This window comes from Cololabis saira, chromosome 5 (assembly GCF_033807715.1).
Source record: "Cololabis saira isolate AMF1-May2022 chromosome 5, fColSai1.1, whole genome shotgun sequence".
NCBI lineage: Eukaryota > Metazoa > Chordata > Actinopteri > Beloniformes > Belonidae > Cololabis > Cololabis saira.
In genome coordinates this window covers 43111257-43130356 of record NC_084591.1, presented here as the reverse complement: position 1 = coordinate 43130356, position 19100 = coordinate 43111257, and the positions used below count along the sequence as shown (strand labels likewise).

The 19100-nt window shown below is 42.8% G+C and overlaps 1 protein-coding gene across 2 annotated transcripts in view; it reads left to right on the top strand.

Moving 5' to 3' along the window:
• Positions 1–10503, top strand: part of aass (aminoadipate-semialdehyde synthase) — a 51332-nt gene extending 40829 nt beyond the window's left edge. For both annotated transcript variants that reach the window (XM_061722216.1, XM_061722215.1), the window contains exons 16-24: positions 151–261; positions 1087–1195; positions 1965–2105; positions 2196–2363; positions 3882–3974; positions 4334–4449; positions 7329–7417; positions 7501–7677; positions 8955–10503. In XM_061722216.1, the coding sequence (XP_061578200.1) occupies positions 151–261; positions 1087–1195; positions 1965–2105; positions 2196–2363; positions 3882–3974; positions 4334–4449; positions 7329–7417; positions 7501–7677; positions 8955–9073 (1123 nt within the window). In that variant the 3' untranslated portion in view covers positions 9074–10503. The remainder of the gene's footprint in view (positions 1–150; positions 262–1086; positions 1196–1964; positions 2106–2195; positions 2364–3881; positions 3975–4333; positions 4450–7328; positions 7418–7500; positions 7678–8954) is intronic.
• The last annotated feature ends 8597 nt before the right edge of the window (positions 10504–19100 follow it).

Below are 19100 nucleotides of genomic sequence, written 5' to 3'. Positions count from 1 at the left end.
TCAAATGTGAATAACAGTCGATCGCTTACTCCGTGTGATGGAAAGCTTTTCCTTTGAGACGAACCAGACTTGTACCGTTTGACGTAGAGACGAATTGAGAGGTTGTCTGTCTGAAGCTTCTTCTTCTCCCTCCCTCCCTCCCGTCTTCAGCATGTTGCCGTACTCGTTCCACCCGCTCATTGCCAAACACTGCATCAAGAGTAAGGTGAACATGGTGACAGCCAGCTACTTGAGTCCTGCGATGAAGGAGCTGCAGAGCAGGTGACCCCCCCAGTTGTACCCCAAAGTTTCAACAGGAATTAAGAGTATTTTGTTGTATCGTGTGTAGATATTGAAATCATTTCAGGTCAGCTGCTTTAATGAGGCTATAACAGCACTTGATGTGTCTACATACGACTCTGTTGAATTCAAAACTTTCAAAACAAAATATAAAGTGACAAATGTATGAACAGAATAAATTAAAACCAACTGCTTGCATAAAAGGCAGCATCTAGAACAGGGGTCGGCAACCCACTTCTCTAGAGCCGCATGTGGCTCTTTAGCGCCGCCCTAGTGGCTCCCTGGAGCTTTTTCAAAAATGTTTGACCTTTTTTTTCCTTTTTTTCTTTTTCCTTTTTTTCCTAATTTTTTTCTTTTTTTCCTTTTTTTTTCTTTTTTTCCTTTTTATTCTTTTTTTCCTTTTCTCAAAATTTGACACTTTCCTCGACCTTTCGACTTTTTTCTCGACATTTCAACCTTTTTCTCGATATTTCAACTTTTTTCTCGACATTTCAACTTTTTTCTCAACATTTCGATTTTTTTACAAAATTTTGACTATTTCCTCGACATTTTGACTTTGTTCTCAAAGTGCATAATGAAAAAAAAATCTTCCCCCAGTTCTAACTAATATAGATACATGCAGCATGTGTTGCCTTCATTCTAAGGCTGATACAAGACTTTACATTTTTTTGCGGCTCCAGACATATTTGTTTTTTGTGTTTTTGGTCCAATATTCAACATTTTGGGTTGCCGACCCCTGATCTAGAAGTATTAACAACACCAGAGTGTTGACGTGTGTTTAACGACCCGTGTGTGGATGTGTGTCAGTGTGGAGGCTGCAGGCATCACCATCGTGAACGAGATGGGACTGGATCCGGGCATCGATCACATGCTCGCCATGGAGTGCATCGACCGGGCCAAAGCTGACGGCTGCACCGTGAGTTCCACACACGCCGTCTCTGCGTCTTTAAAGGAGACTGTATTCAAAGGATTTTCCACATATTAATGCATGTGTCTCCACTTGCGTGCAAGGTTTCGTCGGGGGGGGGGCAGATCGACCCCTCTGCACATGCATTCATCAACCGTTTAACCGCTCTGAGCAGTCCGTCCTGGAGCCTCAACAACCACCCAAATAAATGTGGCATCAAGCAATAACAGATTTATATTTTTAGTCAAAAATGGTGAATTCAGCAACTACAGAGTAACTTTCATCGTTTCATTAAGAATGTACAATTTCACCATTAACTTCTGGTTTTAGCCGCCTTTGAGTTCACACTTTTTTTTTTTACACTTTCAGCCTCATTTGCTCTAAAAATCACCTAAAATAAAAGGAAGTGACCTTTTGAGCAGGCTGGTCATTTTCTGTGTCTGAGAAACACAAAGTAACCACCTTGTAACACTCGGGGCCAACTCATGTACACAAGGAGATGTGATGACGGCATTCTGTTGGTTCAGTGTAATCAAAGTAACAGTTTCATGCTCTGAATCACTGAGGTTTTACCGTGGAGGATGGACTTGAAGACGGCCCACTTGTTGACATCCATACAGTCACATCCTAACTAAACTGAGTCTTGGGATGTTTTCAGAAAACACATTTGTGCTCCTGAAATGTAAAAGTAGAGAGAAAGCGCCTGAGATACAATTGTTAATATGAAGTTACTTTAAATAAGTCTGAGTGCAATGACGTTGTTGTTGATGTTTTCAAGGTGGAATCATACAGCTCATTCTGTGGTGGACTTCCTGCTCCTGAGTGTTCAGACAATCCTCTTCGCTACAAGTTTAGTTGGAGTCCGTACGGCGTCCTCCTCAACACCATCAGTCCTGCCGTTTTCCTCAAAGAAAGCCAGGTACGTGCCCGTCCAAAGAGCAGAAGATGACACACATCCGTCCGTCAAAGGTGCCTATTGATATGAGCTGAATGCTTGTGTTGATTTGAGGTGGTGAGCGTCCCGGCTGGTGGATCTCTGATGGATTCAGCCTCGCCCATGGATTTCCTACCAGGTTTCAACCTAGAGGGATTTCCAAACCGTGACAGCACCAAGTACGCCGAGCCGTACGGCATCCAGACAGCCCACACTCTGGTCAGAGGAACGCTGCGCTTCAAGGTACACACACCTGAGAATACCAGGGAGGCATTAGCACCCACACCATTAACTGTGGTAAAACTGCTTTAACGTGCATTCCCCAGTGTGTGTGTGTGTGTGTGTGTGTGTGTGTGTGTGTGTGTGTGTGTGTGTGTGTGTGTGTGTGTGTGTGTGTGTGTGTGTGTGTGTGTGTGTGTGTGTGTGTGTGTGTGTGTGTGTGTGTGTGTGTGTGTGTGTGTGTGTGTGTGTGTGTGTGTGTGTGTGTGTGTGTGTGTGTGTGTGTTATGGTTAATGCAGAAAAACAGCTATTTTGCAAAATAGCCGTTTTTCTACATTAACCATAACATATAACCAATAATATAACCAAAATCTTCCTCCGCTCAGAAGAAACTAGTACCGTTTTGGTCCCGATCACGGGACTCTTGCAGGGTTTTGAGCTCTGAACTTTTACTCATGTAAGGCTGGTGTAGAGTTAAGCCTTACCTTATTACATTAAACCTTTTCGGGTCGTGAGTAGGATAAACACGGGGAAACTTCTGCTGAGTTCCAGTGTACTTTAATGTCCCTCAACAGCGTAGGATTTTAGAACATCAACACAGCACCTAGTGCCGTACTGTGGCGTATCACTCCGCCCAATCTAAAACAGACTAATCACTACAGATAAACTGACTAGTGTCATTATAGTCCCTGTTTTTCATCATCAGTTGCTGCATCGGCAGGACTAAGAGCTCTCCCGACGGCTCTGGTTGAACAGCCCCACAAACCATCTCCAATCGCGCTGTTTTATTTACCGGGATCACAAGAAAAGCAGCAGTGATCTCCTCTCCATCCTGTTTATTTATATTTTATCTCCTGTAACTGTTTTTTATCTTTACTCCACTAACTTGAAATATTAATCACTTTTCTCAGTGAACAGCGCTAACGCAGTTCAAACAGCAGGTGTATCCGCCCCTTTAATCTGATTGGTTGCAGATCCTTCCGTGTTAAAAAAAAACCATTTGTGGATCTAGTCACGTCAGGGGAGTCTCAAAACTCACACACAAATCCAGCGCAGCTCACAGACAAAAAAACATTTGTAAATCAGGTTATATTTGTGTGTGCATCAAAAATACATTTGTGAATCTTGTTCTGTGCACGTGTGAAACGGTGTGTGTATTTGCAAATCGGTCTGTGCATTTGTAAAACTTGTCCTGTGCATTTGTGAATTATGAGACTGTTCTAGCTCCATACATACACACACACACACACACACACACACACACACACACACACACACACACACACACACACACACACACACACACACACACACACATACACACATACATACATACATACATACATACATACATACATACATACATACATACATACATACATACATACATACATACATATGCACACTTAAGGTTTTTCAATGCTCTTTTAAGACAACTACGTTCTTAGTCTATCAATCACCATCACCTTGAATAGAAAGGGTGGATGTTTTGTTTCTTTTGCTCATTGTAACTAAATATAGCTCCTTTTTCTCTCTGACAGGGCTTCTCCAAGACCATGAGTGGTTTTGTTAAACTTGGTCTGATCAACGCCGACCCCAGTCCTTTCCTGCAGCAAACCTCACCAGTCTCCTGGGTAAGAAGCTCTGTTGAGGAGTGGAGCAAGTTCAGTGGCATTTTTGTCTTGTTTCCAGTTCATCCACCTTTTTGAAATTACAAAAATGCACAGGATTCTGTGTCTTCAGCATGAGTTTTATCATTTTGAATTCAGAAATAGTTTTTGAGGAGGAAAAGAAAACGGTAATAGCAGCACAAATGTAATTTTTGTCTTTGCCATATCCGTTATCTGTTATCCGTTTGGGATTGATGAAACAGCCCAGTAAGAGCTGAGCTAGAGCAAGGAGGCAAACCAGGAGTCTGTCATTGTCTCAGTGTGAAGAAATGAAAGAGTTTAATGGCAGCTAAATTGAATGTTTTCTTTGGTCTCTTCTGCAGAAAGAACTTCTCTGTCAGCAGATGGGCTTGTCGTCTGATCTCTCTCAGGAGGAGTTTGAAGAGGCGGTGTACAAGCGCGTTGGAGAGGACCACTTCATCATGGACACGCTAAGATGGTGCGAAACCAAAGCTGCCATGCAGGGTTCACAATGTACAACCAGATACCTCACTAGGGCTGCAACTAACCACTATTTTAATAGTCGACTAGTCACCGACTATCAAAACGATTAGTCGACTAATCGGATAATTAGTAATTTTTTTTAAAATTTAGTATGAGGTTGCATTAATTATGTGGCAAATGATATATCATCCTGATATAGCGGGACTGTTTTCTTCATCCTGCTCCGCCCGCATCCGCAAAACTCTGAGAATTCATGCCCGCACGGCGCACGATAATAGAGATGCATTAATTTAGTGTCTTCTCCCGTCCCGCAAGAGAAATGTCCAGACAAATCTATCTGATTTAATGTTAAAATGATCATTGTGGAGCTTGATGAATAATTGACAGTTATAGGCACCTGACTGAAAGTTAGATGCAAATCCATCATTGTCGTCATCACACAAGCTTTTTGTACTTTCGCGCTGCATCAATTATGATTGAGGTTATAGCAACGAGAGTAGCTGTGAGTGGCTCAAATAATACTAATAAATAACATGAAATAAACAAAGTTAACGAATGAAACAAATTAATTTAACAAATTAAAATAAGCTTAATATCTTACACAGGCGAGTCCGTTTTGTTCAACACTCCGACGTGCTTTCTCTTCTAATGCATTACCGACGTGCTCCCCTGAAAAGCAACGTCTGCTTTGCAAACCTTGCCAGTCTTTTTATTCACCGTATCGAGGCTAAAATGCTCCCAAACTTTTGAAGTTTTTATTACCTGCAGCTGCTGAGACACTATCGTGCATGTGCGACTCTCGGCAGAGATTGTACTGAAGTGAGATGCCTCACTCCGTTGGAAAAACACGTCTGGCGACAATTGTCGACAATGGAATTCATTGTCGACAATTTTGATTATCAATTTTTGTCGACAACGTCGACCAATCGTTGCAGCCCTATACCTCACACACACTTCTAGCAGACATGTTGGGAGGAATGAGCTCTCTGATACTCAGCTTGACACTCTCAAAACATGGGAACAAATATTCTGGATAACATCTGCTTCCATCTCACCGCCTCGGCGTCGTCTTCCTACAACAGCAGTCCGTCCAGATTACAGAGCAACATTTGGATTTAGGGTTGAGCTCCCACAATGTCAGAGAGCTGCAGTTGTGCAGTTGCAGCACCTTGCTGGCTATAGCATTGCTCACCATATACTATCAGTGTTTGTCATCCAAATACAAATATTAGACATGGGGTGGAAAGCCTCATTTATTTATCTGGAGTATTTGAAGATTTTGATGACTTACCACAATCTTATCATCCTACATAAACAGTAAATATTTGGAAGAAGTGCTTCCCTCTATGTAGTGCCTTTTAATCTTGGATTCTAAAAACAAACCCTGTTTTACTATTTCTCTCATTTACAGAAAGCTTTATTTTATTGATACTGTATACACTGTACCCTGCCATTCTCACAGCGATCACACGATGAGTGTGTAGTTAGAATGAAGGCAGCACATGTATCTATATTAGTTATAACTGGGTCCTCGGCTGCAAATGTAGCATGTTAATGTCTTTCCACGCGACTCTTTTTGTTATCGGCCAACTTCTCGCTACAGAGCAAACATTCAGGCAATGAATGCAAATGATTCGCTCCAAGAAACATTGAATCCTCTACGGAAGAGTATCAGGGCCATGCAGGAGAAAAAATATTTGAGAGGGGAAGATTTTTTTTTTTATTGTGCACTTCGAGAAAAAAGTCGAAATGTCGAGAATAATGTTGAAATACAATTTCGAGAATAAAGTCGAAATTTCGCCCTTTTTCTCAACATTTCAACTTTATTCACGAAATTATGACTTTTTTTCTCAACATTTTGACTTTTTTCTCGAAATTTCAACTTTTTTCTCACCATTTCGACTTTTTTCTCGGAATTACGACTTTTTTTTCGTCATTTTCACTTTTTTCTCGAAGTGCACAATAAAAAAAATCTTCCCCTCTCAAATATTTTTTCTCCTGCATGGCCCTGATACTCTTCCGTACAAATCTTCGTTAACAGAAATGTTGCAATGTAATATTTATTCTACACATTTTTATATAATTGGGAAACGTTGAGAATGTTTGTGTCATGTTTGTCCTCCTACAGAAACCATATTAAAACCAAAAATATATTTCCCTCCCCAATCGGTTTCCATTTTCAAACATCTTTGAAAAAGCTGCAGGAGCCACTAGGGCGGCGCTAAAGAGCTGCATGCGGCTCTAGAGCCGCGGGTTTTTATATTCCAGTCAGAGCTTTTTCAACAGAAGCTTCAGCTGTTACGCCGGTTGATGGTAGATTTTGTGGCGTAACTTTCTTTTTTTACTTTCGAAAAAACAAGCTAAAACATCGCAAAATAAACCCAGTAAACCTTCATTTTGAATATGTATGATGCGCCGGAGCAACGCTAAGGCTGTTCCTCTGCTCCCCACTTTGCAGCTGCCTGTCTAATAAGGAGGCCTGAAGGTGTCCACCACATTCAATCATTTCATTTAAACTTGAGTTTAAATGCACCTTCCTGAGCGTGTCTTTAGATCAAGGCTGCATGCTGTCATTATTCATCTGCTTCTGGTGATGAAGGGCCGAGGGCCACACAGGCTTTGAGCCGTAAACTCTCAACGGTAACAGTGAACTTTTTAAAACATTCCATCTGTGCTGTTAAAGCGTACAAAGCCTTTAAACTCGCCGTTGAAATGAAAACCACAAAAAGCAACTGCTGATCTCTACATTTGTCCAAGGACATGTGGGCCACCGGGGACTTGCAGCACAGTTGTTTGCTTTTAAGCTTTTAATGAACTTTTGCAAAGATGACTCTGTTTAGTGTCTTTCAGTTTTCTTTTTATTTGTGTCTGCAGGTTTGAGATGCTTGGCGATGCCGCAGTGCCTCACGCTGACAGCATTCTGGCTGTGCTTGCAAAACATCTAGAAGTCAAACTTTCCTTTGGTGAGCATCTTGATTGTCTTCCCACTTAGAAGAAAATGTTAAATGAAAAGTGCAAAAGTGAATGGACTGTGTCTTGTGGCCAGACAAGGGAGAGCGGGACATGATCATCATGAGAAACGATGTGGGGATTCGACATCCGACGGGTGAGCTGGAGACCAAACACATCAGCCTGGTGGTTTACGGGGAACCCAACGGTTTCTCTGCCATGGCCAAGACGGTTGGATATCCAGCAGCCATCGCTGCTCGCATGGTTCTTGACGGTCAGTGATGTCCCCGTGCACGACTGCTCACTTCCTCCGCTCTTAGCAAAGAGATAAGACCCTAGTGAAATAATTTCCCTGATCAACTTGATTTAATTTGCTAATATACATCCATTAAAATCCAGAAAGTTGTTCTGTTTCCAAAATTCTTCATACATTTGCTGTACTGACTAGGTTTGGTTTAGCACCTTCCTTTACCCTCCTCTCCCTCCTGTACCTGCCTGTGCCTGCATATCCTCCTGAAGGCCAATCTACCCACATGTACCCACCTGCACCTTTGTGTACCATGAGTACCCTCGTTTACCCATCAACCCCCCCAATATCCTGAAAGCAGATTTATGCGATCACACCCTGCCGCTGTGAAATGATTAATCCCAGCAGTTTGTGGCTCTATCAACACAAAGACAAACCGTTCTCCGTAACGACAGAGATCTGTCGATAACTGTGCGTCCACTAGGGGTGTAACGATACACTAATCTCACGATACGGTACGATACACCATATTGAGGTCACGATAACGATATGATACGATATTATAGCAGTATTTTTTTTAACAACCTTGAATGAGGAACATATGACTGGAAAAAATTGTCTTTTATTTGAAAGACACAAAATACAAAACAATGCTGTGCGTTTGCCCTATTGTTACAGTTTGTAATGCTTTATAACTGTTTAAGTTTTAAAGAGAAAGCCAGGCCAACCATTTTCCACAAACTGAACTAAAAGTAAATGTCAGGTTTGCATTATGATCTTCAGTTTCATACAATAAAAATATTTTGCCACAAACTGAATAGTTTCTCTCATGTATGATTTGACTTTTTTCTTTTCCAGACATTTAACCACTAAAATTAAATAAATAAATAAAAGTAAATAAATACATACAATTTAACATCATAAAAAAGATTGATTCATGCTCACCTTCCATTTGCAAGTCTGTGACTAACATGCGTGGATAGTTGAGTCCAGAAGGGTTTGGACAGTCAAGTATGAAAAGAAATGGTCAAGATTTGATCAAAGTTCAGACTTTATTGAATGAGTTGGCTGCAGTACCCCCGACGGCCGTCGTGGTGAAGGGTGGCGCTAGAGAGTCTCATTTCTTAAAAGGAGCCTCATGCTCCTTTAAATGAATGGCTACTTCTTGATATAACTGTATTTACACAGTGACTCTCAGGTTGTTAAAGTGTCCGGGGAAACGGAAAAATGTTGAAATCTGTTATTGTTTTTCATCCACTCACTGAACAGAGGTGATATTGTTAAATGTTGTTGCTTTTTTGTAGGTGAGATCAATGAGAGAGGTCTCGTGGTTCCAATGAAGAAGGAGGTTTACGGCCCTGCTCTGGCCCGTCTGCAGAACGAGGGACTGCACATCGTGTCCAAGAGCACCGTGCACGAGTGAAGCCTTAAACCATGTCCAAACACTCGGTGTGGTTAAATCCTTTTATTAACTTTATCCAAAAGCACTCAAGCTTTCCTCTGTTAGTCTGGGTTTGATTTTTTTTTTCTTCTCTCTCTCTCTCTCTGTCTCTCTATTTATTTGCCAGTCTGAAAACGTACATAGTTCTGTGATACATTTGTACAAATGTGAAAGTGTTAACGGTTGTACAGGGAGGAGGGCAAATTTGTTTTATTGTGTAAACATTGAGTGTGAAGTTAGTTTTACATCAGAAGTCAAATGAACTGCTAATGGTTTGGTCTGTTTTTTCTAAACTGCAACTGAGCTACAATCATCAATGATGTTGAATGTTTCAGAGATATTTAAAAGTCAATGGATCAAACACATGAGAAAAATCAAAGCATTAAAAAAAAATACATACAGCTTTTCATGAAACGGATTAAAACTACTGTAGAAACCCTGCAAGATGGGGTTATGAGACTGAATTTCCTGAATGTTACACAGTTGGTTTTGACACAAAGCTCTTGGCGTTCTGCCCTCCCAGAAGTGTTGGGTGGAGAATTGGAGCGATGCTGCAAAATCAGAGCCATATGTATCAGATTGTCTGCAAACGCCTCACCGTCGGAAAGGCCGTCAGGACTCGCAAACGTATGACTGAAGTGGTGGAACGTGGACTTTAATACGCTCGTCCTCCGAGTGTGGACCCGTGCCATTACCAGCTATCACCGTCCTAGTTTGTCAGCATTAACTGATGAATAAATGATTGTTGTCGCACCTTATTCATTTCTAAAAGGTCAGGTTTCATCTGGAACAAAGCTGCATACTTTTTTTTTTTATCACTTACGTTTGTTTTAAGGGAAGACGCTATGATTGTTTTCTGCTTGATTAAACATTGATTTTAACTCCATGCAGACTGCTGATGTTAGTTTTACAGCAGGTAAATGGCATAATATTATATGGCAACTCTGAATAATCTAAGCCATACAGAAGTGTTATCTGAACTACACATCATTCATTTATGAGCTCAGTTTAATGAATGAAACAAGACTGAGTTGAGCTGAGATTGAGATGGTTATTAGTCTGCAAGTGAATCAGCTTTTAGTTTATTTTTGCGCCTGATTAAGGTGATGCCTTAAACGGTTAAAGGATATGTTCTCATGAGATGTATATTTCTACACTAATATGTCAGTTTGTATTCCCGGTCCATGTACATCTGAGCCTGTTTAACAGTTTTAAATGCATCATTTGAAACCTTACGTCACATCTATACGAACATATGAACATCCAACATGACTCCATTTTTATTTTTCTCTCTATGAGCTGATGTTCATAATAAAAAATCCTCAATCATCTGTCAGAGTTTTGACAGTGTATTTCTGATTTTTAAAATGTAACGATATTAATAAATATTTTTTTTGTGTTAAATCCCCTGTTTCCTGAAGTGTTTGCTCGACTAATAAAGGACATTCCAGTGGTTCCTGCTCATTAACTAACTAAATGATTTGTCTGAGGGATAAAGGCATCAACAGTGGAATAGAGATGATTGAAATGAAGTGTTTTTGGCCTGCGTGAACTGTGGGTTGTTACTTTCACACCCATGTAACTTAAGACCTGTTTTTCATGATTAAGTAGTAGCTAATTGGGACAGTTTTCTTTCATTAAGTCAACCTGATTGAAAATTGTGACTTTGCTCGAGTCCAAAGAAGGTTCTGGTACTGAAACATGGCTTGTTTTAGTACTCAAGTATTCTCACACAACCCTCAATATTTACAGTCATGTGAAAAAGCACTTCCTCCATCAATTAAGGTTTTTCTTTTGAGGAGCTGATGAAATAATCTTGTAATTACTACGTTAATTTTGTTTCTTGCGTATAGGGCGTATACGAATTCCAGTTTCGATTCTGCGTAACGATTCGGGTCTTTATCGATTCCCTTATCGATTCTCTTTGGCAAAAAAAGGACAATAAAAGGTTGATTAGCATCACCAATATAACATTTGAATAATAATAAATAAAATATTCTTCTGTAGAAATAAATAAAATACAACAAATTATTCTGTGGCAATTCCACAAGAATGTCTAACATTTTTCTAATAGAAATTCAAATATGAACATGAGCACTCAAAAATAAAACGGTCAGCGTGACAAATACAATCAAGTCAAATACAATCAAACTGCATTTTGCAAATCTGCAACCCTAACCCTTTGAGGAGGTATTCAAGTATTGCAAGTTACCCTGTTGTCTTTTTTACTGAAATGTAACCAGACTTTGGAGCATTTGTAACCCTTGGGCATGTTTACTATTGACTGCTGAACAACATGCGTGATGACGTCATTCACTGGAATCAAAAAGGGAATAGTTTGAAAATTTTGCAAACAGTTCCAAGTAAGGAATAGGAAGTAAGTGAGTAAAGGAATTGAAACACTGGGGTCCACCGTAGGTTTTCTTCAGCAGCTCTAGTCCTTGACAGGATAATTGTTGAGTTTGAGTTTCCAGTGGTGTCTTACTTGCCAGGAATGCTCTTATCTTTCCCAAAATCTCTTGCAGCAAATTGACCAACTTGACATCCCAGCTCAGCAGCCCATTCCAGAGGAGAATACTTTGGGGCAGGGGTCGGCAACTCAAAATGTTAAAAGAGTCGTATTGGACCAAAAACACAAAAAACAAATATGTCTGGAGCCGCAAAAAATGAAAAGTCTTTTATAAGCCTTAGAATGAAGGCAAATGGCGAAAGGCGAAATGTCGAGAAAAAAGGCGAAATGTCGAGAAAAAAGTCGAAATGTCGAGATTAAAAAGGAAAACGAAAAAGGAAAAAAAGAGGAAAAAAAGGAAAAAAAGAATAAAAAAGGAAAAAAAGATTAAAAAAAAGAGACAATAAAGAGAGAAAAAAAGGTAAAAGAGGTCAAACATTTTTGAAAAAGCTCCAGGGAGCCACTAGGGCGGCACTAAAGAGCTGCGGGTTGCCGACCCCTGCTCTGGGAGGTTTCTTGATCATTTTTTTTCTTTCTTTCTTCTTGTTGTCACCCTCTTGTTGACAACAGTTTGAGTTTTGAAGCGCCTGCTCAGCACAGATCTATATATGTTCTCGTCTCCTTGATGAAGCCTCTCAAGAGTTTTTTCCTCTAATATTTGTTAGGTGACGTTTTTGCCCTCTGGCTTCTCAAATTTTCTGCTGTGTAGGTCAATGCAAACTAGATATTTAATGTCATATTCTGGTAGCACTTTATAATAACTACACACTGTTAAGCATTACTTAAGCATCAGTAAATTCTTAATTGATCATGAATTCATCATTAGTAAAGCATTATTCATACATTACTAAGCATTAATAAACACAGTTATAAACCTTACAACCATACACTATTAAGCATTAGTAAAATGCTTAATTGATCATGAATGTATCATTTGTATAGCTGGATTCTCATACTTTGTAAATGATAGGTTCACCATTTATAAATAAGTATTATATGTCTGTTAATGGTTCATAAGATCATTTAGAATGTCTAAGTAAATTATATACGAACCATTTGTATGTATATTTATGCGTACATTTGTACATGGTTAGAGTGTTAATACATGTTTTATAAACACTTATTCATACTCAATGAACGATTTATGTTAAGTGTTTCAGGAGAGCCCATCTAAAGTGAGGACTATCTAACTAACTAATGCTTAATAGTGTGTAGTTGTTATAAATTGCTACCCATATTCCTTATTTCGTTGAGACCGTTTCAGCTTTCTGAGTGTGGGAAAAATACAATGCTTTGACATTATCCAGTTTATAAGATTGTGGAATAAACAATTCTCAAATCCTTCCTCTCACAACTGATTGTCCAGTCCTAGGTTGATGGCGTCTGTTGTTTTGATTAGGCTCAGTTTCCAACCTTTACCCACTTGGGTGTAAATACTGGATGCATCCTGAGCATGATATTAGTCTGTGACTTGTGGATAAAAGCCACCGTGGTTCATTCAATCTATTAAGTTTTGACAGTTTTGTAGGCTTCTCATTTTTAAAACTTATTTTCAAATGTGTGAATAACCTTTGCCCCAGAAATACTCTGCCAATTGGTAAACAAATAAAACAGTGGAATTAGAACTAGAGGTGCAACAAGCAGTAATTGTAGGATAGCAAAACGCAGAACAACATTTGGACAGTCATCCTTCTCGGTAATAGGTACCAAATTATAGAATACACTGAACCTGAAATCAAAATATCGACAGAGCTCAAGGTTTTTAGCAACAAGTAAAACAACATGAGCATTGACTTTAACATACTGAACCACTGTATTATGTTAGTTTTCTGTCCTTATCTGGTTTGTGTTTTTGCTTCTTGTCTTTGTCTTTATTTTATTTACTATTTATTGTCTTTATTCTGTTTATTGTGTTTTGCATGTTTTGTATTTTAATGGTTTTGTACTGTTTTAACTCTGCTTTCTAATTTTAAGTAAAGGCCTAACCAGGGACAGGGGGTCGCAAATTAGCTCTGGCTAGAAACCTGTATGTATGACATCTGTTTTGTATTTTTTATGAAACAATGTTTGATACATTTGTCCCTGTTCAATAAACGTAATAATAATATTAATAAATTCATCCCCATGGCTTTAGCCGGAGAGTTGACCAAAATGAATCGTGGAAAGTTGACTCCGTCATTGAATTAGTTTTTTATTCTGATAATATGTTTTACAGTTTAGATGATAACAGAGTCCAATCATAACATTTAACAGAGAAATTGAACGAAGGACTGCTGAAGCAATGGCCGTTTCTCAATCAATGGCTCAGTGTGTGCTTTTTTTCTTTTGGACAATGAGTTTTTTTGCTTCTGCTTGATTTGGGAGCAGCCAGGCAAAATAGGCCACCAAGCAGGGGATAATTGGGCATGTAATTATGAAAAGTCAAAAATGCAAATGAGGTTGTGGATATGGCAGCAGGTCAAGATGATGTCTGGACACTTGACCTATTTTCTGTCCTGAAAAGATGCATTTCTTGCAGTGTCTTAGCCTGGATCTTAGCTTGGATTAACACATGAAATCAGTTGGAATAACCAGTACAGAGCAGGGATTAAATCACGAGTCCATAAAACCATAAAGAGAAAATGCATAATCCACAGGTCGGACGGGGCTTTTTTTCCATCAGAAGTGGAATGAGGAAGTCTTTGTTCTGCATTTATGTCATTCTCACCTCCCTCCTGTTGCTCATAAAAGAAAACGCATGTTTTTTTTCTGGATGCTTTGTCCTCTGACCTCTTCCCTTTCAGTCGTGTGTAAGGCTGCTGATTGAACAGCTTGCTGCTGCTGCAAGTTACTCAGCAAACATTTTAGCTGATATTCTTTTGTGGAAATGCTTTCTCTGCCAAGTTTAGAGTTCTACCCAGTAGGAGGAGGTGAAAACTATTAATCCCAGCAAATGGATATTTAGTTTGTAAAGCTGAGGATGTCTTTGTTGCATCTAAAATCTTGATGGGGAATTGCAGATCTTATAAAACGCAGCCTCACTATCCTGGTCCCTGCTGTGGATGATGATTCACTAAGAAAGGTTGCATGAGTTTGCTGCTCAGACTATTTCAGAACACCAGCGTTTCAAACATTTAAACATTTTTGGGCTAATTTGAAAGCAAGGGTAAAATTAAGGTTTAAGGCCATTTAACTAATCATCAGCAGTCTTGCCCTAAATGTTCACTGTTCCAAGTGGCAGAAATGGTAAAGATTATACCACATGAATGCTGTGTCTTAGTGAACAGTTTGCAGTTACACATATAGGAAATCACATTGTAGGATTTTTACTGAATTAATTGGTAAATTCCTGGGTAAAATAAGTATTTGGTCACCTACAAACAAGCAGGATTTCTGGCTTTCACAGAATGGCACCTGTTTTAACTGGTTATCAGTATAAAAGACACCTGTTTTAACTGGTTATCAGTATAAAAAACACCTGTTTTAACTGGTTATCAGTATAAAAGACACCAGTTTTAACTGGTTATCAGTATAAAAGACACCTGTCCACAACCTCAAACAGTCACACTGCAAACTCCACTATGGCCAAGACCAAAGAGCTGTCAAAGGACGTGAGAAACTAAATTGTAGACCTGCACCAGGCTGGGAAGACTGAATCTGCAACAGGTAACAGCTTGGTGGGAAGAAATCAACTGTGGGAGCAATTATTAGAAAATGAAGACATACAAGACATTGATAATCTCCCTCCATCTGGGGCTCCACCAAGATCTCACTCCGTGGGGTAAAAATGATCACAAGAACGGTGAGTAAAGATCCCAGAACCACACGGGGACCTAGTGAATGACCTGCAGAGAGCTGGGACCAGAGTAACAAAGGAACCATCAGTAACACACTACGATCAGGGATCAGATCCTGCAGGGACAGACGTTCCTGCTGAAGACAGGACATGTCCAGGTCTGAAGTTTACTTCAGCATTTGGATGATGCACAAGAGGATTTTTTGGTTTTTGGTGGAAACACAACTTGTTTGGAGGAGAAAGAAAGCTGAGTTGCATCCAAAGAACACCAAACCTTCTGTGAAGCATGGGGGGGAAACATCAGCTCTGGGGATGTTTTTCTGCAAAGGGACCAGGACGACTGATCCGTGTAGGGAAAGAATGAATGGGACCATGTATGGTGAGATTTTGAGTGAAAACCTCCTTCCATCAGCAGGACATTGAAGATGAAACGTGGCTGGGTCTTTCTGCAGGACAATGATTCAGACACACCACCCGGGCAACGAAGGAGTGGCTTCGTAAGAAACATTTCAAGGTCCTGGAGTGGCCTAGCCAGTCTCCAGATCTCAACCCCATAGAAAATCTTTGGAGGGAGTTGAAAGTCTGTGTTTCCCAGCGACAGCCCCAAAACATCTCTGCTCTAGAGGATATCTGCATGGAGGAACGGACCAAAATACCAGCAACAGTGTAGAAAACCTTGTGAAGACTTACAGAAAATGTTCTGTCATTGCCAACAAAGGGTATATAGCAAAACATTTAGATGAACTTTTGTTATTGACCAAATACTTATTTTCAACTTTAATTTGCAAATACCTTATTTGCTTATTTGCATACTTATTTTTTACCCCTCCTTGAACCGCCACCTTACTGTGGTGGAGGGGTTTGTGTGCCCGAGTGATCCTAGGAGCTATGTTGTCGGGGGCACTTTCGCCCCTGGTAGGGACTCCCATGGCAAACAGGTCCTGGATGACGGGCCAGACTAAGAGCGGTTCACAAGCCTACCATGATGAAAAAGAAATCAAGGACCGTTACGTCGCCCGGATCGGCGTCACCGGGGCCCCGCCCTGGAGCCAGGCCTGGGGTCGGGGCTCGTAGGCGAGCGCCTGGTGGCCGGGTCTTTGCCCGTGGGACCCGGCCGGGCTCAGCCCGAAACGGCGACGCGGGTCCGCCTTCCAGTAGGCCCACCACCCGCAGGAAGGACCATGGCAGGCCGGTGCATTGTGGGCTGGGTAGCAGTCGTGGCGGGGTGCCTCGACGACCCAATCCCTGGACATCAACCCTCACAGTGGGGACATGGAATGTCACCTCGCTGGGGGGGAAGGAGCCGGAGCTTGTGCGTGAGGTTGAGAGATACCGGCTAGAGATAGTCGGGCTCACCTCCACACATAGCTTGGGCTCTGGAACCCAGCTCCTTGAAGGGGGCTGGACCCTCCACTACTCTGGAGTTGCCCAGGGTGAGAGGCGGCGGGCAGGTGTGGGCTTGGTTATAGCCCCCCAGCTCAGCCGCCATGTGTTGGAGTTCACCCTGGTGAACGAGAGGGTCGCTTCCCTGCGCCTTCGGGTCGGGGATAGGTCTCTCACTGTTGTTTGTGCCTACGGGCCGAACAGCAGTGGGGAGTACCCGGCCTTCTTGGAGTCCCTGGGAGGGGTACTTGATAGTGCTCCAACTGGGGACTCCATTGTTCTACTGGGGGACTTCAACGCTCACGTGGGCAATGACAGTGATACCTGGAGGGGCGTGATTGGGAGGAACGGCCTCCCCGATCTGAACCCGAGCGGTGTTTTGTTGTTGGACTTCTGTGCGAGTCACAGTTTGTCCATCACGAACACCATGTTCAGGCATAAGGGTGTCCATCAGTGCACGTGGCACCAGGACACCCTAGGCCGGAGGTCAATGATCGACTTTGTTGTCGTTTCATCTGACCTTCGGCCGCATGTCTTGGACACTCGGGTGAAGAGAGGGGCTGAGCTGTCAACTGATCACCACCTGGTGGTGAGTTGGATGCGCTGGCGGAGGAGGAGGTTGGACAGACCGGGCAGACCCAAACGGATTGTGAGGGTCTGTTGGGAACGTCTGGCTGAGCCCTCTGTCAGGGACATCTTCAACTCCCACCTCCGGGAGAGCTTCTCTCGGATCCCGGGGGAGGCGGGGGACATCGAGTCCGAGTGGACCATGTTCTCTGCCTCCATTGTCAACGCGGCGGCTCGAAGCTGTGGACGCAAGGTCTCCGGTGCCTGTCGTGGCGGCAATCCTAGAACCCGGTGGTGGACACCGGAAGTACAGGATGCCGTCAGACTGAAGAAGGAGTCCTACCGGGCTATGTTGGCCGGTGGGGCTCCTGACGCAGTAGATAGGTACCGGCAGGCCAAGCGGGCCGCGGCTCGGGCAGTCTTGGAGGCAAAAACTCGGGTCTGGGAGGAGTTCGGGGAGGCCATGGAGGAGGACTTTCGGTCGGCCTCGAGGAAATTCTGGAGGACCGTTCGGCGCCTCAGAAGGGGGAAGCAGTACTCTGCCGGCACCGTTTATGGTGCTGGTGGGGAGCTGTTGACCTCGACTGGGGACATTGTCGGACGGTGGAAGGAATACTTTGAGGATCTCCTTAACCCGACTGACATGCCTTCCACTGAGGAAGCAGAGGGTTGGGGCTCGGAGGCGTGCTCATCCATCACCCAAGCCGAGGTCACAGAGGTGGTTCGTAAGCTCCTCGGTGGCCGGGCACCGGGGGTGGATGAGATTCGCCCTGAGTACCTCAAGTCTCTGGATGTCGTAGGGCTGTCTTGGCTGACACGCCTCTGCGACATTGCATGGAGGAAGGGGACAGTACCGCTGGGGTGGCAAACCGGGGTGGTGGTCCCTCTGTTTAAAAAGGGGGACCGGAGAGTGTGTTCCAACTACAGGGGGATCACACTTCTCAGCCTCCCGGGGAAAGTCTACGCCAGGGTACTGGAGAGGAGATTACGGCCGATAGTCGAACCTCGGATTCAGGAGGAACAATGCGGTTTTCGTCCTGGTCGTGGAACACTGGACCAGCTCTATACCCTCCGCAGGGTGCTCGAGGGTTCATGGGAATTTGCCCAACCAGTCTACATGTGTTTTGTGGATCTGGAGAAGGCATTTGACCGTGTCCCTCGTGCCATTCTGTGGGGGGTGCTGAGTGAGTATGGAGTCCGGGGCCCTCTACTAAGGGCTGTCCGGTCTCTGTATGATCGAAGCAGGAGTCTGGTTCGCATTGCCGGCAGTAAGTCAGACTTGTTCCCGGTGCATGTTGGACTCCGGCAGGGCTGCCCTTTGTCACCGGTCCTGTTCATAATTTTTATGGACAGGATTTCTAGGCGCAGCCAGGGGCCGGAGGGGATCCGGTTTGGGAACCTCAGGATTTCATCTCTGCTTTTTGCAGATGATGTTGTCCTGTTGGCTTCATCAGACCGGGACCTCCAGCATGTGCTGGGGCGGTTTGCGGCCGAGTGCGACGCGGCAGGGATGAGAATCAGCACCTCCAAGACCGAGGCCATGGTTCTCGACCGGAAAAGGGTGGCATGCCTTCTCCGGGTGGGTGGAGAAGTCCTGCCTCAGGTGGAGGAGTTCAAGTATCTCGGGATCTTGTTCACGAGTGAGGGAACGATGGAGCGTGAGATTGACAGGCGGATCGGTGCAGCGTCCGCAGTAATGCGGTCGATGTACTGGACCGTCATGGTAAAGAGGGAGCTGAGTCGAAAGGCGAAGCTCTCGATTTACCGGTCAATCTACGCCCCTACCCTCACCTATGGTCATGAACTTTGGGTAGTGACCGAAAGGACAAGATCGC